This window comes from Hypoxylon trugodes, assembly GCF_022578975.1.
Source record: "Hypoxylon trugodes strain CBS 135444 unplaced genomic scaffold F4822scaffold_3, whole genome shotgun sequence".
Classification (NCBI taxonomy): Eukaryota; Fungi; Ascomycota; class Sordariomycetes; order Xylariales; family Hypoxylaceae; genus Hypoxylon; species Hypoxylon trugodes.
Window position 1 is genome coordinate 1,602,683 of NW_026250018.1, and position 27,683 is coordinate 1,630,365.

General features: G+C 47.6%; 7 protein-coding genes across 7 annotated transcripts; 4 read left to right on the plus strand and 3 right to left on the minus strand.

The window, feature by feature from the left end:
• Nucleotides 1-428: 428 nt before the first annotated feature.
• F4822DRAFT_426828 (uncharacterized protein) lies at nucleotides 429-2,096 on the minus strand (the record flags this gene model as incomplete). Its single annotated transcript, XM_051460635.1, has 2 exons — nucleotides 429-624; nucleotides 739-2,096. 2 exons carry the CDS (start codon nucleotides 2,094-2,096, stop codon nucleotides 429-431), a joined length of 1,554 nt encoding a protein of 517 aa, XP_051316749.1.
• Nucleotides 2,097-3,569: 1,473 nt separating this feature from the next.
• Nucleotides 3,570-7,086, plus strand: F4822DRAFT_442178 (uncharacterized protein; the record flags this gene model as incomplete). The annotated part of the gene is made up of 5 exons (XM_051462963.1): nucleotides 3,570-4,193; nucleotides 4,243-4,832; nucleotides 4,888-4,981; nucleotides 5,035-5,117; nucleotides 5,169-7,086. Exons 1-5 carry the CDS (start codon nucleotides 3,846-3,848, stop codon nucleotides 7,084-7,086), a joined length of 3,033 nt encoding a protein of 1,010 aa, XP_051316750.1. The 5' UTR covers nucleotides 3,570-3,845.
• A 158-nt stretch (nucleotides 7,087-7,244) lies between these two features.
• Nucleotides 7,245-8,811, minus strand: F4822DRAFT_395028 (ERG2 and sigma1 receptor-like protein). The gene is made up of 2 exons (XM_051457409.1): nucleotides 8,096-8,811; nucleotides 7,245-7,986 (listed from the first exon to the last, which is right to left on the minus strand). Exons 1-2 carry the CDS (start codon nucleotides 8,439-8,441, stop codon nucleotides 7,622-7,624), a joined length of 711 nt encoding a protein of 236 aa, XP_051316751.1. The 5' UTR covers nucleotides 8,442-8,811; the 3' UTR covers nucleotides 7,245-7,621.
• A 205-nt stretch (nucleotides 8,812-9,016) lies between these two features.
• Nucleotides 9,017-10,344, plus strand: F4822DRAFT_168424 (uncharacterized protein). Its single transcript, XM_051453254.1, has 2 exons — nucleotides 9,017-9,687; nucleotides 9,750-10,344. Exons 1-2 carry the CDS (start codon nucleotides 9,142-9,144, stop codon nucleotides 9,918-9,920), a joined length of 717 nt encoding a protein of 238 aa, XP_051316752.1. The 5' UTR covers nucleotides 9,017-9,141; the 3' UTR covers nucleotides 9,921-10,344.
• A 790-nt stretch (nucleotides 10,345-11,134) lies between these two features.
• Nucleotides 11,135-12,900, plus strand: F4822DRAFT_395033 (uncharacterized protein). Its single transcript, XM_051457410.1, has one exon. The coding sequence runs from the start codon at nucleotides 11,577-11,579 to the stop codon at nucleotides 12,378-12,380; it is 804 nt and encodes a 267-aa protein (XP_051316753.1). The 5' UTR covers nucleotides 11,135-11,576; the 3' UTR covers nucleotides 12,381-12,900.
• Nucleotides 12,901-15,133, plus strand: F4822DRAFT_395034 (cytochrome P450). The gene has a single exon (XM_051457411.1). The coding sequence runs from the start codon at nucleotides 13,367-13,369 to the stop codon at nucleotides 14,969-14,971; it is 1,605 nt and encodes a 534-aa protein (XP_051316754.1). The 5' UTR covers nucleotides 12,901-13,366; the 3' UTR covers nucleotides 14,972-15,133.
• Nucleotides 15,134-21,294: 6,161 nt separating this feature from the next.
• Nucleotides 21,295-23,335, minus strand: F4822DRAFT_436584 (uncharacterized protein; the record flags this gene model as incomplete). Its single annotated transcript, XM_051462321.1, has 7 exons — nucleotides 21,295-22,320; nucleotides 22,377-22,413; nucleotides 22,472-22,699; nucleotides 22,756-23,055; nucleotides 23,112-23,153; nucleotides 23,210-23,242; nucleotides 23,301-23,335. 7 exons carry the CDS (start codon nucleotides 23,333-23,335, stop codon nucleotides 21,295-21,297), a joined length of 1,701 nt encoding a protein of 566 aa, XP_051316755.1.
• Nucleotides 23,336-27,683: the final 4,348 nt, after the last annotated feature.

The window sequence follows — 27,683 nt, forward strand, 5'->3', positions numbered from 1 at the left end:
TCGTTCTACATTATCATCTCTATCATGAGCGGTCGTGATCATTACTATTACTTAAAACAAAAATTTCGTCGTCGCCGACTTCGATTCAATTCCCTTCCCCTTTCCTTTCGATCCTTTCGATCTCAAACCATTCAATTCAAACAATCAACCCATCTTCTAAGCGCCAGGCATCTAGAGGTATCGAGAACCAAAAAACTGATGCTGGTGCGTCGTATAATCCAGAAGTCCTGACCTCGACCAAAAAATGTAATATGTAATAATCTCGCGCTGGCACGAACCCGTATCTTTCTTTTTTAATGCAATATGTAGAATGCAAACATTATTTTATAAATTTGGAGCGGCGTTAATGTTTTCGTTTCGAATACCATATCTCCCTCAAATACTCTTGAAATTCATTCCGCAAATATCTCGGCTCGTAGGACACTACATTAAGGGGTGGTTTCGAACGAAGCCGACTCTGCGGGGGGTGACAAGCTCTTCTCCCACTCCTTAAGTAAGGTCGAGGTGGGGTTCTTAAAATTGGTAGGTGTAAGACGGTTTAGAATAGCTTGGGGCAGCTCTTCAAGCTTGCTGGGAGTCGGTGGAGAAGGTGAGCGTAGCTCGCTTCGGGATTGCTTACGTCTCCTATTGTTGATAGGTTAGAACCACGTTGCATAATATGTATTGAATGGGCTCGGTAGGGCGGTAGATAGGGTGTGCCTTGCACGGGTATCTGGGCTCAGGGGATGGTCGTCTTACAGTGTCCCCTCATTTTCGGTGGTCCTTTCAGGGATCGCACTGATGATATCCCCGTTCACCGTGCTACCACTCCATCGCGATGTCTTCACGTTGGGTGACTCCCAGTTTGACCAGTCATCATCATCGAAGCTGTCAAATGTGAGTGGCGTCCAAGAGAACCGCTTCTTCTCCTTAGGCTCTGGCTTCGACATGGTGCGCCTGTGTTGGAAACGGTCGCTGAAGCTACCGGTGGATTGCCTGCTTGGAGTCTCCATCCCCGAATCCGATTCAGGATCAAATGGGATTCGGCCGCGGTTGACTGCAGATGTAGATGCTCGGATGGTGTCCTGATCGTTTTCCATTCTGCTTAGTCGCGAAACCATATCGCTAGTCCTATGCGTAGTCCCAGAAATTGCCTCGTCGCCCACAGTGGCTTGCCTTAGGTCTTCAACAAACGTCCAGAGACCTTGCCTAAGCTCATTTGCCATTTGCTTCATGCCATGTGTTGTTGGTTGGCTTTGGCGAGGAGCCCATGTTGCACGCTTATTGAGAGGAGTGGGACTAAAGATGGGTTCAGGTTTGGTGTACGGGTCGGCTGATCGAAGCACATTGTCCCCATTAGTGGGCTGCGTCGGTGAGAGTAGTGATAGAGTACGTGTGTGTCCGCCGCGTATGACTGTTCTCTTAGTCTCCCGAGGAGTTGCTTGGGCTCCTTGGCTTTGTGCACGAAGGATTGCTTTCCTCCGCTCCAATTCACTATTAAATCTCATATTCGCATTTTCATCTTGTCCATCGGTCGATGTCATAGCCTGGAGTGGCTCAATATTTCTGTTAGCTGCCCGCTTCCTGTAAGCAGCAGAGCTCGTCCACTGTTTCTTTAGCCTTCTTAGCTCCATTTCGGCCCGTCCTAGCTCTTCGCGGAGCTCCAGGACTCGACGCTCTTGAGCAGCAATAGCAACGATAAAATCATTTGGATCGGTAGGTGAGCCCAATGCCGGCGTATCGATAGGAGTAGGGGGTACTGATGAGCTGGGTGTGGGTCTGGAAGGAATGCTGTTTGGTGGTGCGATGGGTAATGTTAAGGAGAGTCGGTTGGAATTTCGAGAGGTTGTCGAGGTAGAACGAGCGGACCGCGTTTGTGATGTCTCACTTAGGGGCGGTGGAGAAGACAACAAGCTCAAAGTCGCGTCCTTATCCGACTCGTTGTCTCTAACGCTGTCCGTATGGTAGGCACGTGGCGACATTGGAGCAGCGGAGGTTGGACCCGGGTCGGTGGTTGAACCCGCACGACTAGCCATCTCGGCGCCTGAAGTAACGATCGCATCAAGCGAAATGGCGGAATCTTGTAAACCGCGGGTCCGGCGCTGGTCAACTGCCATATTTGCCCAAACAAATGGTTTAACGACTTTGCGTAGTGAACGGGACTGTAAAAAATCTGTGGAAAGGGTTTGGGCTGACCGCCGTTTCTGTAAAGGAGTGGCTGGGGCGTTGTTGGCACGACGGCGCCGGTTCCTCCCACTAAAAGATCGTCTAGAATATAGCGTCCTCGTAATAAGGTGATTGTATCTCCTATCTGTTAAAAGAGTGTTGTTGTTGAAAAAACTACCAGTAATCAAGCAAATTTGTAAAAGTTGAACGGATTTCATGGACATAAAAGGGACATAAAAAACAAAATAAATCAACCACCGGCGAAGCAGATGGCGATCAAAATTCAGGGCGAAGACTGGGGCTCTCGCTTGAGCGAGCTGGGAAATTGGGGGGGTACGCCAGACTGGAAAATTGATATAATAGGAGGGCCAAGTAACCAGTTTAATGGCCCGGCCGGGGTATAGTAGCTTGGGAACCTTGTTAGGCGACGAATGATAAGAGAATGTGCTGGGGTCGAAGAAGGTCAAGGGGGCCCATATCTTCTTCCAGAATAATAACAATAATAATAAGTAGTACTTGTATGTAGGTACTGTATAACTTTGTGGTATGTCGTACAATAAATGCTGTTGATGTTTTGAAATTTCCAAAAAGGAGAGGAGAAAAGAAAAGGAAAAAAAGGAGAGAGATTAATTGGCTGATGAATTTTTTAATATTTCTTGGAGAAAAAAAAATCCTGATCTCGATACCTAACGAAGGATGCTCTTCATGCTTGTGAGGAGTATGTAGTAAGATGGCAAGTAAGATGCAGGGAAATTGATTAAACAAAAACAGAGTTAAAGAGACTCGAGCCTTCAGTTTGCTTTAATTTCATTTCGTCTGTCTTTATTTTTTATTATCTTAGTTGATTGTTTTCCCTTCGATCCCTGGTCAACCAAACGGAGCACTCCACAAAACCAATCGTGCGCTCATCTCAAGGCTGCATGGGCTGTTTTGTGCATTCAGGGGCAAGCCACGGAGGATGTTGGCTCGGGATGGTGTTAAGGGTGTTCGGGCGTTTGTCTGGTGTGTGTGTATGTATTTCTTACGGAAAATTGCTTGGTTTCTGATTGGGAAGATGTTTTCCGTCCGGGAGTTTGTTCCCTGCAAGTTCTAAATGACGTTCCTGCTACTTTCTCGACGGTGGAGAATTAGAACGGACCTTAACCTTAGCCCCCCTGCACTAAAATACTAAAATGACACTAGCTGACGAGTTCGTGGCTAGCCCTGGCAGCTAGCTTTTGTTACACTACCGGAGGCTTGGCACCATTGTACCTAAGTACCTACGGATGTCGCACACTGCCTTCGTTGCGTGTGTAATGTAAGTGCAGAAACCGGATGTATCACGTGAACACCCGTAGGCTCCGTCGCGTCCCGCACACGTGGGCAAGAATCCCAGGCTAAACACCAAACAAACGTAATCGGGTCTTTATTCTAGAATTTAGGGTTAAAGTTAAACAATAAATTCAAAGCCTTAGGCATTTTGTAAAACTTCAATTAGGCATTATTCCTTCTTACACTGTCATAAGACAATGGATCGGTATTTGTTGCCTACGTCTCGCCAGATGTGATCATGGAGATGCAAATATCTTCATTTTTCCTTAATTTCCTTAACTCCCCATAAATTTTTTTTGCATCGATCGGAGCTTTCTTGAAAGTTCGGTTTCTATTTTTGTTCATCTTTTTTTTTTTGCCCACTTCCAAATACCCCCGACCCCACTGCAATGCCGTTTCCATACAGATACGTATGCGATCTTCTTCAACAACTTAATGATGAATCCCACAAACGAGAAAATAAGCAAAGGCCTGCAAGGGTCTTAATTGAGACTTGGTTTCGTGAGCATCGTGCTCATCTCAATGCGGATGGAAATGATGCAAGTGCTATATTGTCCACCTTACTGCCTGAGAGAAGGACAGACCGGGTCTACTACATCCAAGTTTCACGGCTCGAAAGCATTTTCGGCAAAGCTCTGCTTCTCGGAGCTTCAAGAGTGCAAGAGCTGCGGAGGTATACCACTCCTGGTCTAGGTGTAGACCTGGCTGATTGCATTGAAGGAATTTTGACGCGCACCGTAAGCTTCCCTCCTTTACACATATCGTCAGCACAGCTAACTCTCAAAGCCCAATCCCTCACAAAGTAACAATGAACTTACAGTAGAGGAAATTGACGAGACTTTAAGCTCTATCGCAGCAACCTGCCGATTTAGCTCGCCCTCAGTGAGGGCATTACGGAAGTCTCAAGATACCAGCCGGAATCAACCCCTAATTGATATCTACAGACGGCTCAGCCCTCGCGATGCAAAATGGTTCACAAGATTGGTCCTGAAGAATTATCAACCGGTGGCCATAAATGAACATTCCGTTTTTCGATTCTACCACCCCCTTTTATCTCAGATGATAAAGGTTAGAGATGATCTCACTATAGCTACCCCTTTCTTGCGGCAGATCAACCGGTCGCCCCACGATCAGAGCGCCATTGCAAAAATTCTGAAGCCATCTATTGGGACAAAGATTGGAAGGCAAGTATGGCTCAAGGGGAGAAGCATTAAACATTGCCTAGATATGGGTAGAGGGAGGGAAATAAGCTGCGAACAAAAGATTGACGGTGAATACTGTCAAATACATATTGATCTCAGCAAGCGTCATTCTCCTATTCAGATATTCTCCAAGAGCGGAAAAGATAGTACTGAAGACCGTGTCAACCTTCATCAGTAAGGATTTTTCTTTTACCCCTTTTTTCGATTCCCCCACTGATTGGTTCAACAGACCAATAAAAGATTCGCTCAGATTAGATACACCCGACTGCCCATTTAATGTTGGATGTATTCTAGAGGGAGAACTGGTTGTATATAGCGCGAAGGTATTGTTGCGTCGTCCTTGACCTTGATGAAACAAAGCTGATGACAACGGCAGGATAATAAGATCCTACCGTTCCATAAGATACGCAAGCACGTCTCAAGATCTGGTTCTTACATTGGAACCTACTATGACTCCCAGTGGGATATTGCTCATTAAATAAATTGACACGACCGACTAATTTGTGGCAGGCCCCATGCTTATGAGCATTTAATGATTATTTATTACGACGTGTTGATGATTGATGATGAATCACTCTTAGGAACCCGACAGTCCGAACGTTTCAGACGCTTAAGTGAACTCATAACTCCCCGAAAGGGGTATGCAGAGTTAGTACAACGTGAAACGATCTCTTTCACGGGACCATCTGCCGCACTGAAACTACGTGAAGCCTTCGCAAAATGTATTGTTTCTCGTGGCGAAGGCCTAGTCTTGAAGCCCGATGAACCATACATTGACTTCAGCTCAACGTACAAACCGTACAGCTGCTGTAATATCAAGCTGAAAAAAGAGTATGTCCAGGGATGGGGCGACGTCGGAGACTTTGCCGTCGTTGGTGCCTCCTATGATGCAACAAAAGCAAAGGAGTACAAGAGACCCCATGTCAAATGGACACATTTCTTTATTGGGTGTCTAGACAATAGGGAGAAAGCGCGGGCAGGAGTTGAGAAACTCCGGTTTATAATTACCAACGTCGTGGAATTGTCCGAGACCCTCTTATTGACTGTCATGACTCAATGTTTCCCATCTCCGGAAAAATTCGACGCAAACCAATCTATGGTTTTAGACTTCAGTCGGGGGCATTTGGAAAAGCGGCCAACGGATGTGTTCTTGGATCCGTTGGTGTTCGATATGCGTTGTTTTTCATTCAGCAAAGACTACAACACGAATTTTTGGGCTATGAGATTCCCTATGGTCTCCAAAATACATCATGACAGGTCATATTGGGATACTATCACTTTTTCTGAGCTCCAGGAGGTTGCCGCAACGGCGGTTGAGGCGCCCGAAGCTGAAGATAGCCAGGAGATGCGACAATGGATAGCAGCATTGGAAAAGGCAGATCCACGTGGAATTGCAGTTGACGTTATGACCCAAGAAAGCGTCCCTACAGAAAAGAGGCCATCTATCATGGCATCTTGTGATGGCTGCCAGGAAAAAGCCGACCGACCTGGTTTAAGGACGGATCCTCATAGCGAAGGATGCTCTGCAAATGAGTCTTTTCCACCATGTCGCGGTGCAGATGAATCGGCTTGGAAACCATATATTGGTTCAAGATCACCGGCTATCAAAAGCTTACAACATAAAGCCCCTTCCAATTTCTCATCCGCATCTCAGAAAACTTCAATGTGCCAGAAACGGCCTGCCCCAGATACGGTGGTAACTACTAAAAAGCGGCGGAAATCTTCCGATACACCTTCTAGTCAGTCTCGTTCAATGGTGAGATCGGCCGGGTTGCCATCGAGTCCTCAATGGAGTAGAAAACCGCTCAGTCAGATCGACGCAAATTCGCAGCCCCGGTCTTCCGAAATTTTAGTGATTGATCTAACAACGCCCGTCGCTACACAATCTCAGACTAGAAATGACGTCGTGCCTCCGCTTGATGAATCTAATATGCTGGTTGATGCGGCGCCGAATTCCGCAAGGACACAAGATATGTCTAAGCAACATAATTCGTCCAAATGCTCTTTGGTAGAGAAGAAATGCCTGCTCAGGAATTGCTCGATTTTATTGTCGCCATGTATATCTAAATACGCATGGGTCACCGATCTATTGCAAAAGCATGGCATCGATAACTTTGTGGTTGACCCTGAGTCGTGGGTTCAGGGAGATGCACCAGCAGGATCTACAACGAAGGAAGATGCTCCTTCACAGAAGACTCAAAAGCAGAAGGCACGCAAGATCTGTCTCGTTGAGTCTAGGCGCCGGGAAGCTACATTATCGTTTTATGGGAAGATAGAAGCAGCTGGCTTGAAGAAAAAGAATGGTGAGCGTGAATGGGTGGGTGTCTATGATTGGCGGATTCTAGAGGATATCTCGGATATGGAATCTGGGAAACGTTTGCCGGAGGGGATGGACCCTTGGAGGAAGCATCACATTGGAATTGCATAGAGATAGAGGTTGGCATTATGGGCGTTAGAGAGGCGTCGCATTTACGGGGCATTGCGATTATGATATACCCATTGCTTTATGATTTAGATCAATAGAAATAGACATTCTGGTTGATCATTAGAGAAAATATGCTTATTTCTAAGGTTACGGACGAATTCCCTACGATCTACCCCTTTTCTTTATGTGGAGAAATGTATCTCAGTAAGGACCACGCATGACTTAGTAAGAAAATACCACAGCGAACATCCGTAAGGTGCCAAAGATACTAAATGATGAGCACCTAATTTTTAGGCTTGAAACTGGATATCAGGTTCGACATATTGAGGGATATCGCATTCGCAATACTTGTCCTCTTCTAATATATTCATCCGACCTTTTGTATATCAGGTCAGACCTCCTATATAGCTAAATTATCATTATGCGCAGCGCGACGAGTTATCTCCCCTCTAGCTTGACACTCTAAATAGTGGCATTCCTAGATCTAACAGGACATTTTCTAAATACAACTCTTACACGTCTAGCAGACAGAATCCGTCTAGATCTTTCCAATCAAGAGGTTGGCAATCATCTCACGGCCGGTGACGACGACGGTGCGGTATAGGGTTTGCACGTCGAGGGTGCTGAAAACGCCGTCGGCGAAACCGAAGAATAGCATAGGGGGGATCCAGCCGCGGGCGTACTCAAGCGCGAAGCAGTCGTTGGGCATCTTGTATTGCTTGACGGTGCCGCGGTGCATGTGGTTCATGGCGCCCGCGGGGTAGACTTCGCGTGTAAAGTTACCTGGGACGTAGGCCCATTGCTCGCCGCTTAGGATGTAGAAGTAGTCGTCGGCGGTGTGTCGTCCCGAGTGGCCTTCGGTGCCGACGGCTGTGCCGAAGATGATTAGGTACTCTGTGATGCCTGTATGGTGATGTGTTGGTCAGCCCGTTCGGATATGTTATGCTTATGTGTATTTGTGTTTGTGTATGTATAAGGGGATGGGAGAGCTAGGACGTTATCTGTGACTTACTCGAGTGGATAATGTACATGCCACCCATGGCACCGCCGGCGTTGTTAAAGAACCATTCTTCCGGAACGTTCCACTTAGGGTTAACGTGTCGGGGGTACTTCTCGTGAAGTTCGGCGACGATGTACTCGACGATTTTGCCGGTGTCGTTGCCATATTTCTCGATACCGCGCGAAGACACGTCTTTCAAGTGGTCGAGCTCGAAAATGTAGAATTTCTCTAGGTTGCGCTCGAGTATGTAGTAGATGGGGAAGAATAATCCGATCAACGCGCCGATGATCGTGAGCACTTTAGTGAGACTACAGCTGCACCCTCCACCGGATGAGGCCTTTGACTTATTGGGCGCCATGGCGACACAGCTTCCTTCCGATCCGAGACAGCGGATGAGGGATGGGATAACGACTCGAATAAATGAAAAGGAGTGTGAGAAGAGCCGAATTGACAAATAGAACGCACACGCACAACAGACGCTATGCAGACGCTGGACCTCGCTATGGAAAGAAGGAGTGACGAAGACCTAGCTTCTGGAAATTGAAGCGGAATGTCGACGATAGAAGTAATATCTGACTTCCCCGTACAAAATCCAACTTTTTTTTTTTCTTTTTTGTTATTCCCAATGAGAATATGTTCATGGGAGGTACGTACCTGTCAAATGATTGGAATAAGGGGTCCAGCTCTACTCCGTAGCACAGCTCTAAATTGTCTAAATTGGTTGGTCTGGTTGGTTGATGAGTGGACCCACTCGGCAGACCAGACAGCCGGATCGCACCATCTACTTAGGTACTTCGTACTCGTACCTGCGCAAGATCCGCTCTAATTCTAATAAGGTTAGATCTTGGCTCGTCCGACCTATGCATATCGGAGCATCAGAGATCCGACCCGATTCCCGCTACACCTGGCGCAGCCGACCAAAATTGCATCATACAGAAAATCAGAACATTTTCAATCACCCAATCACAACCACGATCATTTCAAATCAACCAACTTCGCCGCCTCGGTTCGCTAACCCGCAAACCCCATATCGCAATCTAACATCCCTTCAACCCACGATGGCACAGGCGGTCGCCATCCCCGGCCAACTACTGGGACCAGCCGACAAGTACGTCGCAGGCGCAGGGACGCATATCCACGAGTCGAACCTATACTCCTCTCTCCTTGGAACAGTATCCGTCATCACACAGCAACAACAACAAGCTTCCGAAGCGATAGAATCAGAGAAACAGAAACAAGCGGGTCCCGCGAAACGATTAACAAGGATCGAGGCCTTGGCTCCGAAGCAGAGCGGTAGTAACAATCATAGCGGAGGTAACGGCAGTACTCTACCTACAATCTCCGTGTCGCGGGCCGCGGGCACCGAGGAGGGAGGGAAGGACAAGAAACGTGAGGTGCTACCTGAGGTTGGTAATACAGTGTTGTGCCGTGTCACGCGCATTACGCCTAAGCAGGCCGCCGTCGCGATACTTGTTGTGGGCGATACTGTGCTAGAGGCGGAGTGGCAGGGCTTGATACGGGTGCAGGATGTTAGGGCTACAGAGAAAGATCGTGTCAAGATATATGAGAGCTTTCGCCCGGGTGATATTGTGAGGGCGCAGGTGGTGAGTATTTCTGCATCTACTTTTCTAATTGTGACAGGCACTAATGCTGTGGTTTGTTACAGATCTCGTTGGGTGACCAAGCCAATTATTACCTCTCGACTGCGAGCAACGAACTTGGCGTTATTATGGCTACAAGCGAAGCTGGGAACACTATGTATCCCGTCAGTTGGAAAGAGTATAAGGATCCCGAGACTGGACTTAGCGAGCCGAGGAAGGTGGCCAAGCCGTTCTGAGCTTGTCGATTGCTATCGATATGAGAATTGAATTATGTATGATTCTAAGCTCAGGGTCTACCTGCCACGAACCCATGGCTGGCGCGGTACTCTACATCAAGGAATGCGGTTTCTTCTATGGTGAGACCTATCATTGCCACCCATATACCGAAAACCCGGCAGATATTTATGGCGGTCAAAAAATTGAGCTACCAAGCGTGGGGAATCACTCGACAGAGCTTCACCGGGTTCAGAAGATATGAAGTACAAAATAATCTATATGTATCTTCTCAGCGTGCATATGCGAAAGCACGAAACGAAGATTAAACCATGGAGCCGACAGAGTCGGAAAAGTTGAGAGGTCGTTGCAACTTCGGCTGATAGCCTTGCTCTGAAAAGGGTTTATACAATCCTATCACATCAAAGCAGATAGTCGCCTGCCAAAACATCTACCGAGAACATTACAAGTAAAAAACGCAGCTATATAATGTATGCGCGCTTGTATCGGCATCTACGAATTACATAAGCCAATGAATAAAAATCTATTTTCACAGTATTGGAAGCTCATCACATGAAACGTGGGGTACTTTGACAGCTCAGTGTTTCCATATCGATAAACAACCTTGAGTTTTCCCCTCGGCGTTTTAATACTTAGCAGGATCACTATGACTCCCTGCTTAGGCTTAAAAACTTCGGTTTTGTTTTAAAGCGTTTCATAGCGGCTGCGAATGTCAAACCCGGTACCCCCGTCCTAGGACGACGCCACAGTAGAAGGGAATGTGCATGTGAATCAAAGTTGACCGCTGCGCCACTCATACTGAGGTGAGCCACGTCTTCCATGTTGCTCTCATCCATCGTAAACCTTTCAAAAATATATACTAAAATAAAGGAAATATTTAGTTAGATTTGTATATAAATACCGACGATAATAGGAAATTAAACTTGTTTAATTCGGCCGAGTTGACAGCACGAGATGGGAAAGAGCTAAGAGAAACACGCGTGAGAAAAAGTACCCACCTCCTAAATTACACGCGTAAGATACAAGACGAATATAGCGAGGCGCAGTACGTTGCAAGTTCCCGAATTCAGGGTCTATTCGGTATACCCCGGGCGATAGCGGACCCCGCCACCACAAATAACTTGGCTTCTTATTGGTCAGACCTGGGGTTTCTGTACCTGGCATACCTGATGTACATACATTACATACTGCTACTGAGACCTAATTGCTTGCAGATTTGGATTTGGAATCGTCAAGAGAGAATTCAAGGAAAAGAATGTCTCTGATCTAAAATCCAACCACCGAATTATTTACATTATTCCAAGACTTTAGTTGTTGTCGTTGAAGCTTTATTTACTTTTGTAAACATTTGATTATTCCCATCCAACAGACGTAGTTTTATACTTTTATTATACCGTTTATACCTTGTTTAATACGTTCTGACAGTACTTACTGCTGCGTGTCAACTTAACCAATTTCAACCTAAGCGAATTCATTTCAACCTTCTGCCCAATACCATTTTACCATATTAAATCCGGGGGGCAAACACGTTTCCATCTATACATTTACCACCAAAACGATTAATACCCAACGAACGTCCGGACGAGCGAACAAACGAACAAGTCATCGCAATCGAGTCGGGCGAAATTCACACATATATACAAAAACAGAGGCCAGCCATGTCGGCAACGATGACACTGGCCTTCCCACCAATACCAACAGCATCAATAACAACCATGACAGCCACGACCACTACAACAACATCCTGCTGTCCGAACTGCGGACTTTCCCTCCCCTCGCCGTCGGAATCACAAATAGCGCTCGAGCAAGCACAAAAACAAATCGAAGACTTACAAGCACAAGTGCGCCTCCTAAACCAGAAAGCCGCGGCGGCAGTCGATCGATGGGCCGATTACGAAGACGAACTTTCACGCTTGAGGGCTGCGAGTACTACGTCGGTTGCTACGAGTAACGGTAGTCCGCGGTCCTCGTTTTTACCGTCTGGCGCTGCGGCGCGCATCTCGCAGCTCTTGTCCCCGAGGAAGTCGGCGCCGAATTTGGCGGCGCAGGCTAGGACTCGGGGGTCGGTGTCGTCGAATTCGTCGACGCCTAGGGTGCCTTATGCGGGAGGACAGGGGAATGGGCATCCACGGCCGAATACTAGTGATGTCGGGAGCAATCGTGGACATAGTCCTACGCCGAGTACGGATGATTTGCTGGAGGCGTTGTCACGGGAGAAAGAGCTGAGGGCGGCGGCGGAGGGGAAGTTGAATGATACGAGTAAAGAGGTTGAGGAGTTGAGTGCGACGTTGTTCGAGCAGGCGAATGAAATGGTGGCGTCGGAGCGGAGGGCGAGGGCGAAGCTTGAGGAGAGGGTTAGTGTGCTTGAGAGGAGGGATGTGGAGAAGAGGGATAGGTTGGAGAGATTGGAGGGGGCGATGGGGAGGTTGGAGAGGGTTAGGACGTTGCTTGAGGGGAAGTAATGTTTTAAGTCGAGGGCGTTCCTGGACTAATGAAGACTAATAATGTCTTCGACACGCGTGGGTCAGGGTGGATTGAGCCGGCTCAGGTACCGGCACCCACCGCGATCTTCTCGAGTCATGACATACCCATAACGCAAGTGGCTGTGAGAGGGAAAGGCGTTGATCGGTTATGGGTCACGAGTTTTCTTATTGCATGAGGGTACAGCGGGGCGTCGTGGAATCATGGGGACTATATATAATGCTCTATGATCTCCCGGATAATATGGTGTTTTGGGTGGTCGTATTTGCATATAACATCGATATCTGTTTTTCAGGCCTTTTGCTAATAGGCTTGCATGAGGATTATATAAAAGGACGGGATCGTCATATTTAGGGCTTAGGTGGGCAAAAAGGATGTATGAACCATTAAGACTGAGGCATATCAGTGGGTGGCATAGCTATTATAATGAGAACAACAATAGTTGCTTCATATGGGGGACGCTTAATATACTCAAAATGACAAATTGCGATGAATAGAGGTAACGGCTTTTTTATTTAATATAACTATCATGGTTAGTGAGTACCGTGCACAGGCGTGCGTCAGCATCGTATAGGTTACATGAAGTAATGACCCCACGATGAATTGCTGTCGCCATTTCTAGAACCCCTATCTCCGATAACCTTTCTTATTGCTTAGACTATACGAAGACTTTACTCGTAAAGGGAATGATAGTTCGTTGTGCTTTTGTCAACTGTGCCTCATTAGCATCAACAACTACGCCTTATACCATTATAAATGGCTCCATCTTATTCGTTACCGACCCATGATCGACGACATCCTGGTTTGCTGAAGAACTCTGAACCTCGGCCACTAGAATTCGGGGCCATGTCAGCTCTTCCAAGTGGATAACGCACCTACGCATATAACACCCCCAGGCTGCAAATCCATTTATCGAAATATTTCATTTCTTGTTCATCCATTTTCTCTATTTGCAAATGACCTAATTATGGCAATAGAGGAGACCTTATCCCGCCCGGGCGTCCTCGCCCCGGTGCTATTAGTGATCGGATATGTGCTATACCAGCTCTTCCGGCCTTCCCGGCTACCGAATTTGCCTGTTGCTGGTGCGAGACCCGGCGAGTGGTTCTCGCTTCAGCGGGCGGCATGGCGGAACGCCATGGATATGAAGACAGCGACCCAGGTGGCGTATGACCAGTATCGAAACCAAGCCTGCATTATGCCCGTCCTTGGAGGCCAGAACTATGTCGTCTTACCGGCCTCTGAGCTCCAGTGGCTTGTCGATCAGCCAGACACGGATATTGACATCCATGAAGACTTACTCGACGTCTTCCAATTCAACTATACTCTGATGGACCCAAATATCTACCACCAACCGGCCCACCACAAGATCATCTCTACCACGTTGACCAGAGAAACCGGCAACCTAGTCCCAGTCCTGCTTGATGAGATCAAGCATAGTGTTGAACGCTACTGGGGCACGGATACCGAAAACTATCGTGAGGTCGGTGTGTACGAAACCCTACGTCGGATTATCGGACACGTCACGAACCGCGTCTTCGTTGGTCTCCCGTTATGTCGTAACGACGAGCTCCTCGATGCTGGAGTCGCCTACGCGAAGGATATCCCTATGTCCGGCATGGCGCTACGCTTCACATGGAAACCGCTTCGCCCTCTTGTTGCCCCGCTTGTGACTCTTCCAAACCGTATTCACACACGCCAGTTCTACCGCTTGATACGGCCTTTGGTGGACCAACGGCTACGTGACTATGAAGCTCGTCGCGCTGACCCCGAGACCAAGGCTGCCGACAAGGAACCTAATGACTTTCTGCAGTGGTTGATCCGCCAGGCCAAGACATCCGGTGACCCGTACTTAAGCAAGCCTGATACCTTGGCTGGTCGTATTCTCATTATCAACTTCGCTTCTATCCATACGTCCTCGTTCGCCATGACCCACGTTGTCCTGGACATTGCTAGCCGCATGCGGCCCGAGGATCTCGAAGAACTTCGCACTGAGATAAAGGACGTCCTGGCCCAACATGGCGGTGAATGGAATAAACGTGCTCTAGCAGCCATGGAAAAACTTGACAGTACGATGCGTGAGTCCCAGCGTCTCAACTCCGCCGTCCCTATTGCTACCTCTCGCTTCGTCGTCAAGAAAGGCGGTATCGTAACGCCTTCCGGAGTCCGAGTTCCCGAGGGCGCGGTCGTATGTGCTCCATCGTACCCTGTATTCCACGATCCAGCTATCTATCCGGAGCCGTACGAATTCCGACCGTTCCGGTTCGCTGAGAAACGTGCCGGTGCTGGGGAGAAGGACGAGGGAAATGAGAAACCGTCATACGTGCAGAAAGCTCGTCAGGCGTACGCTACAACGAGTCCGGAGTACGTGGCTTTCGGTCATGGAAGGCATGCTTGCCCTGGACGTTTCTTCGCGTCGAGTGAGTTGAAGTTGATGCTGGCTTATGTCATTATGCACTACGATATCGAGCCGCAGAAGACGCGACCGGAGAACGTGTGGATTGGTACGACTAGAATGCCTCCGATGAAGGCACCAATTCGAGTGAAGAGAAGAAAGGATGCTGATGTTTAGAAGATTGTAGAATTGAGTGGAAAATGTCGGTTGTACAGCGGACTTCGGGGTAGTTGTAGGTGCTCAGCTGCCCCGCTGGTGGCTTGCTTTAGGGTGCTTTTGTGAGGGATATACGCCGTATTTCTAGTGATCATCGCAGCTTAGGACTTTACATAAGAAAATATCGGGCTCTTCAATCTTACTCTATAGAAAGCTCGTCACATTGAAATACAACTAGAGACAACGGCACATAGCGAACATTGCCGTCGAGTGCTTGTCGAGACCTATTTTGTCGTATACTTTATTCGATCGATTCGAGAAGTTCTCACTTACCTAGGTGATGGCCTAGAGACGACGGACATCCCCTCGGAATAGTGACTTAGCGTCCGAGATTGCCTTTTCTGATACCCCCTTCCGATGATTCCGATACCAATTAGGTAGAATATCCAGCTCTTCTAGGGCATCTCTTCCTTTCCCTATGGCGATGCCATCACAGATACGGCCAGCATGGCGCCCGGATCAAATTGGTTCACGTAAGCAAAGAGACCAAATCGGACTTTTGGAAAGCCGTCTACAACGAATCGACGGAATCAATCCCCAGTCCTGGAGAGATAATCGCTGGTGAGACTCGATTCAAACTACGCGCCGTTGCGTTATAGCTTGTCAACCCTCCGACCGACAGCGGGTATCGGTAGCCCTTCTTTTCTCCTTTCTAGTCCTACGGAAAAGAGAAGGTTGAGGAATCCATTACCAGCCCCTATTCAACACATGGCTAATGACAACTCTGTATACTTATCGTTGTAGGGGATCACAGGGATATGAACCTCGTTCTCCGGAGCCTTGATGTTTGTATACTCGAAAATCTTCAACATCTCTAAGTGACGCACGATAGGACGGAGACGCGCTCGTTTATTTATAATATAACGTATTCAAAACCGGTCCGTTAGAAATGATTTATGGAGGTAGAGCAGTCCCGCGAGCAGGAATCCCTCGCTTGCTGTTCAGGATGCGTTCACGTCTCTCGATTCGGCTTGATTTCTGTCACGGTCGTTTACACAGCCTACGGGACCGATACGTTTGTACTTTGGGCTATTGCGCGGCCAACTTGCCTTTAAAACGGATCATCGCAATAACTCGATATTATTCGAGATTACTCGCGTCAAACTGCATAAAGATTTGTTAGTAGAGGCAGCATAAGAGGGGGTTTGACGTTTGCTATTGACCAACTTCGCTGCAGAGGAATTTCCCAACACCAGTGTTCTGTTAGATACATAACACGCACATATTTACGCAGCAGGGTTGGTCTCCTGAAAAGTTGAAACTACAATACACGGTAGCAAGCGTACGCATCTCGGGAAGGGGGAGATGGAAACAACACTCGGTCACTTAACTTTAGGACATGTTGCATAAGTTTCCTATATGGTAAAGGGGTTCTGGAACCATTATGGAAGAAAACTACTCACCGTATGCATGAGACGAAGGAATGGGGGGTGGTAGATGTGCTCCAGGGGGGAAGCAGAGGGTACTCGCAAGGTACCTTAGGTCTGCATCAGCTACAATCGTACCCAGAAAAGGCGACCATAGCAGGGAGTGCTAATAATCCGACTCCCACAGTATGGTACGGCATTTGTCGAATACAGGGGCTATCTTCCTGCTGCCCTTCACGTATCAAGATGCCGTCGTGCGTTGTGACCCCCGTCCGGCGTATCGAAATCTTCGAGAACAGAGAAAATAATTGGCAGGTAACACTCGTGAAAACTCATTCCGCTCTTTTTAACATACGAGAAAGCTACTTAGAGGTTATCAACGTCTTTCTCACTTCTCGGGTGAGAATTCAGAATGCCAAGAGCGGATATACGCCCGGATGTCGTCCTATTAGCCATGCAGCAAGGCCCTTAGTTATCAGCTTTAGGCTTAGACCTCGACACAGTATCGGCACTAGGAAAAATAATACAAGACAGTATTACGGTATCTCAAAGGTTTTTTCGTAGGATCATAACGCAGTAACCCCCATCCTTTTTCCGAACTACCTACACTCCCCACCCTTTAGGACCCTACACTACAAGGTTAGGTAGGTTATACTCTTTCCGACAGCCGCAGTAACGAGAAGGGACTTATTTCCCTACCAATGGAACGCAGGAATTTCTTCTCTTTGGGCTTAGGGGGGCACCCTCGGAGCGGAGCCCACTGCCTTGCTTGCTTTGGGATTGACAGGGGCCGTTGGCGTGATGGGGCTAGCGAATACGAGATTCTGGTCACCACCAGAGATCGTCGGCGGAGGCTGGGGGTTGGGCGAGTAACAAGCGACAAGAACGCGAATTGTACATGTTTTCTTGCATTTTATGTTTATTTTCTTGTTATTGTGTGGAATCTGCGGTAGATTGAAGATTTTAAGCGAATATTGGAGACTTATGAAGATAGTACTCTGATAAACCCCCTACTTTACCCTCAATCGCCAGGAACTCTGCTAACTAAATATAAAAATTACTTAACAGGCCATGTACTACAATATAGTCCGTATTAGGCTTATAGGGATATGCATTACAAGCCTGCAAGCTTGGAGCGGCGTCACATCGACGATGTCCTCGGAGTGACAAGGGGTGATCATGCAGGACTAGGTAAACTTGTAGATATCGGTACTTACACAATAGATATAGGTTACCCAGATAGTTACCCATAGTGTGGTTATATGTTGTTCCATTTACTGTTAACAGGTTAGCTTCTCGTGTGTCTTCAACTGCCTCTCTTGTTTAGTTCTCCGCTATATTTCTAGTAAGAAGTTTATCGCTGATCGCAGTAGAACCCCACTAAGCCCTGTACCCAGCCACGAATATCTGACCTAGATGCCGAATCGAATCGCTCTAAGTTAAAGGGGTAGGTAAGAGATAAGACGTGGGTGCTAAGATGCCATACATCAGCCCCTGAACGATGCCCCAGGAAGCCTCACCTAGGGTGTCAGGTAGTAGCTCTAGTAGTAGAAATCGAACGATATCAACCCGTAGATCACCATAAGGAGTTTATTGTGAGAGGTGCGGCAAAGAGAAAAAACAGTGGTCATAGAAACACTACTGCATGGACGGACTGCGTAGCCGTTTCGAGGCCTAGTAAGAAGTCACAGCAGACGATGATCCTTCACAGTGTGCCCGAAGTAGGAAGAATATCGCGAGACATATTGAGCTACTTGAGGTACGTGAGGTTCTAGAGTATTCCCAGATATGTACCTACTTCATGCACCTCGGAGCAAAGCAACCGAACGACTTCGAGCCCGCATAAAGCCCATAGGCATGTACACAGTTTGACATCTAGAAGACTTCATCCCACGCTCTCGATGCCCCCTAACTTTAGGGGGTTCGATATTCCACGGGGCCTTATCCGAGTGAGGTATAGACTCCTACCCAATGGGAAAACTCAACCAAGATTCGATGTACTGTAAAGACACGCCCTCCACCTGGGCCCTGCAGGAGGGCTGCTTTGAACCTAGAACTATGCATGTCTGGATGTACTCTTGGCCTTTGTACACCTCGTACAGTGCCCGTAAGTCGGTATACTTGCGGACGGTGGAGTATACAACGTAGGTGGCTTCTGCAACTTAGTAATAACCCACTTACGCCGATGAGGTCCTCTTTATGTTGGGAATCCAACGTAACATGCCCATACCCGGCCAGAATAATTCCGTACGATTATGGGCCGTAAGACCTTCCGGAGCGCTGGCCTCCGAGACGGTCTCGACTCGTCCCTTTCCGCCGCCTAACCTCGGTGACGCTATAACGGCGACACAACACACGATATCACAAGCCCCGGCTTCCGCGGTCACCTAGAATTGTAGGCCGTACGACAGGCGCCACCGCCATTAACATCCGGTAGACCTAAGTATGCTGTGCTTCCCCATTGTAGCACGCCGCCCCTGCGGCGACTCGTACCTGGGCGCCAACCAAAGATCAACGACAGCGAATTAACCCTAACTTGCTCACTCACTAGAGTGTAACGTCTCATAAGGCTGTATAGCCTATGCTAAGACATGAACCTGACGATCTATCCATTGTCCACCTAACCACTCACTCATCACCAATGGACCTTGTGACATAATGAGACAACACCACACAACACAACACAATACAATACAATACAATACAATACGCCGTAACTCCTAGCCTAGCTGAAAACAAACCCAACCACCAATTCAAAGCTTCCCCGTCCCAATCGGCGGTACTCAAAAGCCAAAAACCAAAAAACCGCAATCGTAAACGCAAATGCAAAAGGAAATCTAAAAATAGAAACATATATAGCCTCGCGGTAGCAAAACCTCGTATACAGCGAACCACGGCTGACCCTGGTCGCGGGACCTGATTGGTCGCTTAGTGTGTATTAAACCGCCCTATTAATGATCCGGGGGGCACCTAACTTAGGAGCCCGTCTTTGTAGGTAGGGTCTAAGCCCCATTATCCCGTGGTGAAGTAGAAAAGCTCATGATAGGACACACCCCGTGACCGAAAAGAGGCGCGCTTAGATTATCAGGATATCTTGAATTGCTCACCTGACCATTCTCAAAAGCAGCATTATGTTATTATTTCGCCTCTTATAATTCTAAGTAGTTCTATTTCTTTGTTAATAATCAAGGCGAATGATGTGTGACTACTTATCTCAATTGGACCCTTTTCGGCGGTTGGTCTCCCGAACAATGAATGCGGCTGGGAAAGAAAAACGCCGCTGCAACGCCGTGACGAAATTCCTCGTAAGAGTAAGCAAAGGAAAGGCCCGAGGCTGACCCCATCCCATCTAAGACAAAGCGCGGGTCGTCCCGATCTAAATGACGAGGTTACATTTCTAGGGCTCGGTAGCTGAATATGTGTAGCGATTCAGGGAGAGGGTAAAAGCCCTTGGGGTAAAATAACTTAGCTGCTTAGATCTTGGGAGGCGATGCTTAGCCCCCGAGAATATTGCTAATAATTGTGGATGGCGTCGATATTGGTGAAACTAGAACACTTGATGAAGTAGACACTTATGAACACAAGTAAATGAAGTTATTCGTAGAGGAACCGCGATTCATTATATTAAAATTAAGATTAAGTTATCCGCAAGTTGGCGAGACCAGCTGCGTCGCCGTCTGCAAGCATCCGATCCAAGTAAGATGATTCGGTTTGTTGCTGTCAGTATTAACCCTCATGCCCTCCTAGCAATGGAGCAACAAGCGATAACTATGCGCCCCTGTTTCAATCGTGACTCTTTCTCCTCTCCTCTCCTGGACGCTGTTTTTGCTTCGATCCAAAAATCCAATTAAAGCGACTCCAATAACTCCCAGAGTTCCCTTTTTGAGCAACAGCCACAAAGGCCATCCGTTGCTACAATGCCACTCCAAAAACCCACAGCGTCCACTATTGAGATCATTATAACCCATCTCTCCTCTATTCCAACAATTAAATCAAAAATCAAAACATATAACAGGTAAATCAGATTAAAAATCAAATAACGCCGTCCCAATGCATTTGACAGACCGCCCGCGAGGTCGTCAGAATTTTGTGTTCCCGGATCAAGAGGCGTAAACAGTCGCTATGCAATTTGGTGGATGGTGGTTGGGGTATCTTAATGATTCAAAAACAATGCAAATCCAAAAAGGAGCGGCTGAGATTCTATTCCAAAATTGTATAGATATCATCGTAAGTCGTAAGGAGCGTTCATGGTCGGTCTATAATTATGCAATATCTTGCGAAAGGAGCGTCTAGTTGGGTATCTTCGATAGTATGTCGTAAAGGAGCGTCATAAGCTTGTTCATTATGCAATACGTATTATGCGTTTGGTGTAACAAAAAGGATCGTGGGTATCATTGTGTCGATAGCGGACATGTCGGTGTAAATCTTCAAATCCTGTCAAAGGAGTGTGGTATACAATTGCGTCTGTGGAGGTCGAAAAAGGCGGTATTAAAACTGTGATGGGAAAAGTCGGGCTTGATGCGGTGCGGGTGAGAATCGTATAGGGTATGCGTATCACTCTTCATCTTCTCTCTTGAATGGAACAGGTGCTGACGAGACCGAAGAGTTCTGTCGATGGTGGTGGTGCTGAAACATTTGAGACGACAAGAAGCTGGGCGATGGTGCCGACAGAGAAAGGGGTGTGGTCGATTCCTGGGGAAGGCCGTGCCATTGCTCGGGGTTGAGAAATGGCGAAGGCGCATTGCGAAAAGCCGAAGACGATAGAGCCATTGGGTCCTGTTGTAGTGGCTCAAGCGGAAGAAAATTGGAAGACGAAGATGCTGGATGCTGGGCGTTGGTGTTCCTGAGTGGCATGGTCAATCACTTTATCCTTTTTTCCACTTCAGGACGGGGAGCCGATGTGGTACTTTTAACAGCTTAAATCCACACGGTCTGGATTGGAGAGACGAACCCGACACCAAAGTTGTTAGGCCCAGCAGAGCCAAGAGGCGGATAGGCCATCATCCCAGAGTCCCATGGGCCAAAATCATCATGATCGCTATACGCCACAGATCCCTCTCCGAAGGTGGAAGAAACCGGACTGTAGCCTCCGTACGACGGCGATGGAATGTTGAGATACTGCTGGCTCGGATATGGCGACGAGATAGCCAAGGGGCTGACCGCATTGCCAGATTCCTGCTCCGGTGCTAGCACAGAAAGATCTTCGGTGCTCCAGCTGAATGCCGGGTTGTCTCCGTATGGCAGATATGAAGTCGTCGTAGGTGGAGTACCGGTCGGTCCCGTCTCGCTCATGTAGAAGTTGGGTGGATCGAACTGTGGGAAGGATGGCGTACGAGTCGGGTGCACCCAACCCATGCGAGATCGGAATTCGTTGACAGTGTCAATGGGGAATTCCATGAGCGTGAGCGGCGTCTGCGAATCTCCATCAAGGCTTCCAGAAACATTGATCGAGAGCAGGCGTCGGGCAATCTCTTCCACCGGTCCAATTGCAAGGCTACCAAAGTAAGCAGCACCAATCTCAGGGAAAAGTCGTTCCATCATGATCGCAGCAGTGTAGTAGTGCGCGACAACCACCAGAGCGCTAGGGGATGTGCCGTTCTGCTTGAAGCACATCACGGGAAGCCAGAAAAGCCAGGTGCGGAGGGGACGAAGTCGGTCAAACTGGTCCTCAATCGACTGGATCGGGCTGACCTTGCGGGCACCCTTCAAGAAGCACACCAGCTGGGTAGCCAGCTGGGGGTCCTCCTTGTTCTGCTTCAAATGAGCCTCAACCTTGGTAATCTGGTTGATGGTGCGCTGGAACGCATCGAGATCCTCCTTGCGCGGCTGGTGAGGCTTGTGATCCGGAGTTGGGGAGGGGGGCGCTGTAGGGAACGTGCTGCTTTCAGCAATGAATTCTCCGAATTGGGACTCGTGCTTCCACGGTTCCATGGCGTCGATAACCTTTTGCAACATTACGTTAATATAATTCATCTCAGGCAAACCAGGGATGTACTTACCGACGAGGTCCCTTGCATCAGCTGGGTCCAGCTTCGCCTATCATTTTCGTCGGGTTAGCCAAGGCCTCTCGGATACCTGCATTTTTATTGCTTACCAATCTGTGGCCTGCCACGAGAGCACAAGCGAGGCAGCCAGGACGGCATCTGAATTTTCACGCGAGAACGATCCGATGGCTTCCTGCAATCCCTTAAGCGCAATCCCGCGGTGTTCGTAAGCCATGCTGCCCACGTGGGGGCAGTTGGTTAGGAAGGCAATGTGCTCCGCGGAGAAAGCGAGCAAAGCGTGCATGACGTATCCATGAGTAGCACCAATCTTGAGAATCCTAAATTATAGTTAGTGTGACATGTCCACAAATTAGTGAAACAAGACAATACATACGTAGGGATCTGGCGGGTCCAAAGGGTGAACCCATTGGCGTCCATGGCGCTCATCTCATTGCAGATGGCAGCAACATGGAAGATCAACCTAAGATCCTCAACCGAAAAGTACTGGGGAACCGGCGCCGGATAGATGTTAAGGCTCGGGAACGGGAAAATCCCAGTTCGTTGCCATTGCTCAACGGCGGCCTCGATCTCAGGAGTCCACATCAGATCGGGCTTGTCGGGGGTTGCGGCCCTCTCATCAGGGACGGGCACATCGTTGTAAGGGCATCGGACCTTATGCTTGGTGCAGTTACGGCTACAAACGGAGTTAGCAAGTCCTGCGTACGTTGCCATTGGTATGTGGGTACAAACCATTGCGGGAAGTTCTCGTCGCATCGAATGTGTCGACGTTTGCTGCAAATCAGTTAGTTCCCGTTCCAATATTGTGAGTATCCAGAGGCCACGCGTACCAGTTATCACAGCCCTTGCGCGACTTGGTGTGACTATATATAATAATTAGTACACCGAGCATAAAGTTTTAGTTTGCTAGGGGAAACAAACCTGCGTCGGGGAGGACCACCGCCTGGGCCAGCCATTGTAAATGCTGTAGAAGAATGAAGTTGAACGAAAGAACTAAGACCCAAGCTATATTAGTACCCTAATACCGAGGCTCCGTATATGGTAGGCGACTCGTGTAAAGTGTAGGATGAGTCGATAACCGGATAGAGGTGTCAACTTACGTGAATTGGGACACGAAAATAGCTCCGTGTCAAGTAAAGCGAGCGAATGTGTGGGGGAAAGGTTGAGGTAGTTATATTACCAGACCTTCCTTAACGATAGCTATATTATAGATGTCGAGGCGCCTCCTTCTTTTGGGTGCGTTTGACCGAGGTGGGGTTACAATAGTTGTACCTATATCAGAACATAAGCAAAGATGGGATTGTTGCTTTGCGTTGTCTTGAGTGATAGTCAAGACGTCCGGTGGTCCTTGGATTGTTCGGCCGGGTTTACACACGCAGCACAAAGGCAAGATGCTGACGTCGTTGATAATAAGTGATTTCTTGTTGGATGTTCCCTCCCAGGTGTTTTAAGCGATTGAATATCTTTCTCGGGACTCGTAGTACTAGTCAAAAGGATGTGGGCAGACTCTCTTCTAAGATGTGGTGCGATGTCAAATGGTAGGTTGATTATAATCGTGGTGGTTCTTGATATTGATCTTGTTCTTTGGTATCTTTTTTTTTCTTCTTCTTCTTGACACAAGCGAGAGAGCAAGTTCGGATTCACGGGGTAGTTTAGTTGACGAGAGAGGATCCTTCGAGTACAAAAATCTCCAAACACACAAAAAAAGGAAAAAGCGAATGACAGGAGCCAACGAGGACTTCCTAAAGGGGAGTGAGGTAAAAGCGAGTGTGTGGTTGAGGATAGAGCGAAGCTCAGGCTTGAAAATGTGGTGATATGGTAGAACTAATAGAATGGGGAAAATCAATGGGGGACCGAAGGGTTGTTAAATAACTACCCGAGGCGCTGGTGATGGTTGGGCTGGGCTTTGTAAGGTGCATGTGTGTGCTAACTATGCTAAGTACTAAGTATGCGTGTGTATGTGTATGTGTGTGTGGATGTACCTGCCGTGGTTCCATTGTACACTGTGTATTCCGGCTACCCTCACTCAACTCGTTCGCTCATTCACTAATCGACTTTCCGCAAGGGGAAGATACAGTACAACTAGGTAGTAGTGTACGGGGGTGTAGGGTGTACCTCCAGCAGCTATTGCCAACATTGAAATGTTGTACATACGCACATCCACTAGCGGGTACCTAGATAGGTACCTATCCATCCACTGACGGACGGACTTGCTATGGTGGGGGGCGGGCGGGAGGCTGGTTGGTAATGGAACACTTCCGCCCGACTACCTACCCTAGCAGGTATGTACCTGAGGAAGTACCTACAGTATCGTACCTACCCTGACGATACGGAGCCATCGTCACCTAACCTGGTACTGTGGGGGAAGCGACAGGGGGTTCAGGTACATCCCATTCAACATTCAACAGGTGCGTTTTCCTCTATAGCAACAACAAAGGTTCAAGTACCTTACCTCCCTGATGACATGGATAATTGTACTTGATGTAGCTACGTAGGCTTACGTTATTGACATGTATAGATCCATGGTCCATGGTCCATGGATAGATTGATTCATTGATGTATGTACTGGGTATAGAAGAGAGAGCACTTGAGCGCATTGAAAGACGAGAACCAATCCAAGTGCAGGCTTCCATTTATCGAACGATGCGATGCAACTGCGTTGTTACCAGCAAGGAGCCCGGCGTCTTGGATGTTCGGTGGTTGGGCATTTTCTGACTTGATTCGATTTTTATGTACAAATGAGAATTACAAACTGTGCGCGTACATAATTCGAAGTAGGTAGCTGAATAGGTAGCCTATGTATGTTTGATATTTGTACCTAAGATTATACCTAAAATGCTGTAATAGTTGCATGTGTTGCACTTATTTTAGCATATTACAGCAAGTGTCTAGGAGGCAGGGAGGTCGGGTTAGGCGACTTGAACCTTACTTTACAGTCCTACGCAGCAAGAATAAGGTACCTAACCTCCCCTTCTACAAGAACACGCACAATAAATGGAAACACGTAATTGGATAATAGGGAAAAGCACCTAAGGTGGTAATGGTATAGTTTTACCTGCTACCTACGTACATACATACTACAGTTTTGATTGGTACATACACACTGTATTATCGTCCTTGTTACATCTTTTAGGTAGTTCCGGCACTGACGCGGGCGTGTGCGATGCGAATCATTCAAAAATGTTGTCAATCAAGGAGTGTGGGTTCAATGGTTTATTTTTTTGGAGGAGCAGCACTGGGTGTGAAAGGACCTAAAGACCCAGAGTAGTATCGCCTACGTTCGCTACCTACCCTTTCACCGTTCCATGATCTCTCAAGTCTACTGATCCCTGTCTCCCTGCCAATGGGGCATCAAGGGACATGCTAGGTACAGTAGATACAGTACGGTAGGTACATGATAGTATGCTCTCACTAAACCTTTTCAGGCTTAGGGGCCACAGAGGCGAAGCCAACTGCTCGGCCCCATCGGACTGGATCCTCCAGCTCAATGGACAGTGGGCCATTCTTCACAATCCATTTTCTTTTGTGACTTTTCCAGGGCATATCCTGCGTGCATATTTTGGACTTTTGGGCTGGGGTTGGCATCGTCCCATCCCATCCCATCCACATTCATTCAGTCATACATTCATACACACATACATCCGTCCCGCTTTCGAAGGCGAAACTAATGTTTGTATACCCTGTATTTCCTGTATATATTTGTATTTGTATTTGTATATGTAAGGTAAGTACACAGATTGGTAGGGCGGCGACCGACGGCGAAAGAACAAGCCTGGACGGGCCAAACAGATACATTCTTACACGTGTAATCCCTCGAACGGCGTCTAATATTTTAAGATTGTTCCTGTCATACCATCGGAGCATTTTTCTCGTCGATTCTGTGCTGGACATTACCATTACAACGTGAACTGGATATAAGCCCGAAGCCACCAACTCGCCGTTGGACATGTCAGCGCGGCGGGGCTGTGAAAGAAGCTCCGACTCCACTGGGATTGCAAAATGACCATGGATATGTTGGACAAGATATTGTTATCATGCAGAGATACCTTTCCGGTCAGTTTGAATGGTCCAATGCTCTACAGATCTCGTGGGAAAAGAACAAGGGCATAATCAAACGTGGCCGACAACGATCGATTAGTTACTTAGTTAGTAGCCGACACAAGACAAGGAAGAAGGAATGCGGGATGTCTCAACCCCAATCGCCTCTCTCTCCCATCAGCATCATCAGTCATCCAGTAATCACAAGACGACCTTGACGGTAGGTGTTCTAACCCCTATCAGCATGGTGTGGTAGCATGCATCGATACCGGACTATAGTGAGGCCTAGATACATACATACACCCATAGTATTAGTCTGTAAGAATCAATCCATAGGTGCAGAAACTAAGATCCATACAGTAGATGGTCCCTAACTGGGTTGTGTCGTGTCTCTATGCCACATGCATGCTTCAGATCCTCTTGAGGGTCGAACCACTCATTCGGCACACTCTCAATTATGCATTGAAAGCAAAGACCACGATACCTGACACAGTAGGCTACTATAATGTTTGAAAAGACAGCTAGAAGGAAAATAACCATATTCTCATACTAAACTTTGTCGCACCATCCAAACGGTTTGAGCAAGAGTATTCTACCTCAAAATGGATATTCTGAAGATGTTCATTTAGAGGCCCACTTACGAGAGATAGTTGTCACACGGTAGAGAATTCCGAGATTTGTCGGATTCCCTTTTACCCCTTTAGATGGTCACATATAGAACAACAAAGAAGCTGAAGCTCTTTCATCGCCGGAATAGTACAGACTCAAAACCTGGTGACTCAAACATATCTTACATACGTGTGTATCAACTAAACATGACGGAAATTCTGCCAAGAGACATTTTTCCTAGAAAAATGGCTTCATAAAGGGCCAGCGGTTTCAGGTGGGAGAACGGACATCTGAGCCTCAGTTGCGGCTGGGGGATTTGTTTCGAGTAGTGGCTAAAAATCTGCATTCCGAGGTCCCCGTTCGCATGAGCACGGAGACTAGTAGTAGGTCGGTATAATTTTAAGGACCCGAACCCGAAAGGTAGAAGAGAAAAAAAAAAAAATTAAGAAAAAAAATAACAAGGCTCCGATTTCGTCGCATAGCCCGTCATAATAGCATAATTGAAGCCACATTATTCCTATCCATGTCCCAGCAAGAAGTAATAACAAACCGGCACCGTTCCTGGGCAAACAAATATTATGTAGGTACTATGTAAGGAAAAAGGGCAAGGAGCAAACCGCCTGCTGTACCGGGTATGTCCATGGTCAGATAATCGGA

Coding starts and splice junctions, on each gene's coding strand:
- F4822DRAFT_395028 (XM_051457409.1), bottom strand. CDS start 8,441: ATGGCGCCCAATAAGTCAAAGGCCTCATCCGGTGGAGGGTGCAGCTGT. Junction 7,987..8,095: donor CATGTACATTATCCACTCGA/GTAAGTCACAGA, acceptor ATCACCATACAG/GCATCACAGAGTACCTAATC.
- F4822DRAFT_168424 (XM_051453254.1), top strand. CDS start 9,142: ATGGCACAGGCGGTCGCCATCCCCGGCCAACTACTGGGACCAGCCGAC. Junction 9,688..9,749: donor ATATTGTGAGGGCGCAGGTG/GTGAGTATTTCT, acceptor GGTTTGTTACAG/ATCTCGTTGGGTGACCAAGC.
- F4822DRAFT_395033 (XM_051457410.1), top strand. CDS start 11,577: ATGTCGGCAACGATGACACTGGCCTTCCCACCAATACCAACAGCATCA.
- F4822DRAFT_395034 (XM_051457411.1), top strand. CDS start 13,367: ATGGCAATAGAGGAGACCTTATCCCGCCCGGGCGTCCTCGCCCCGGTG.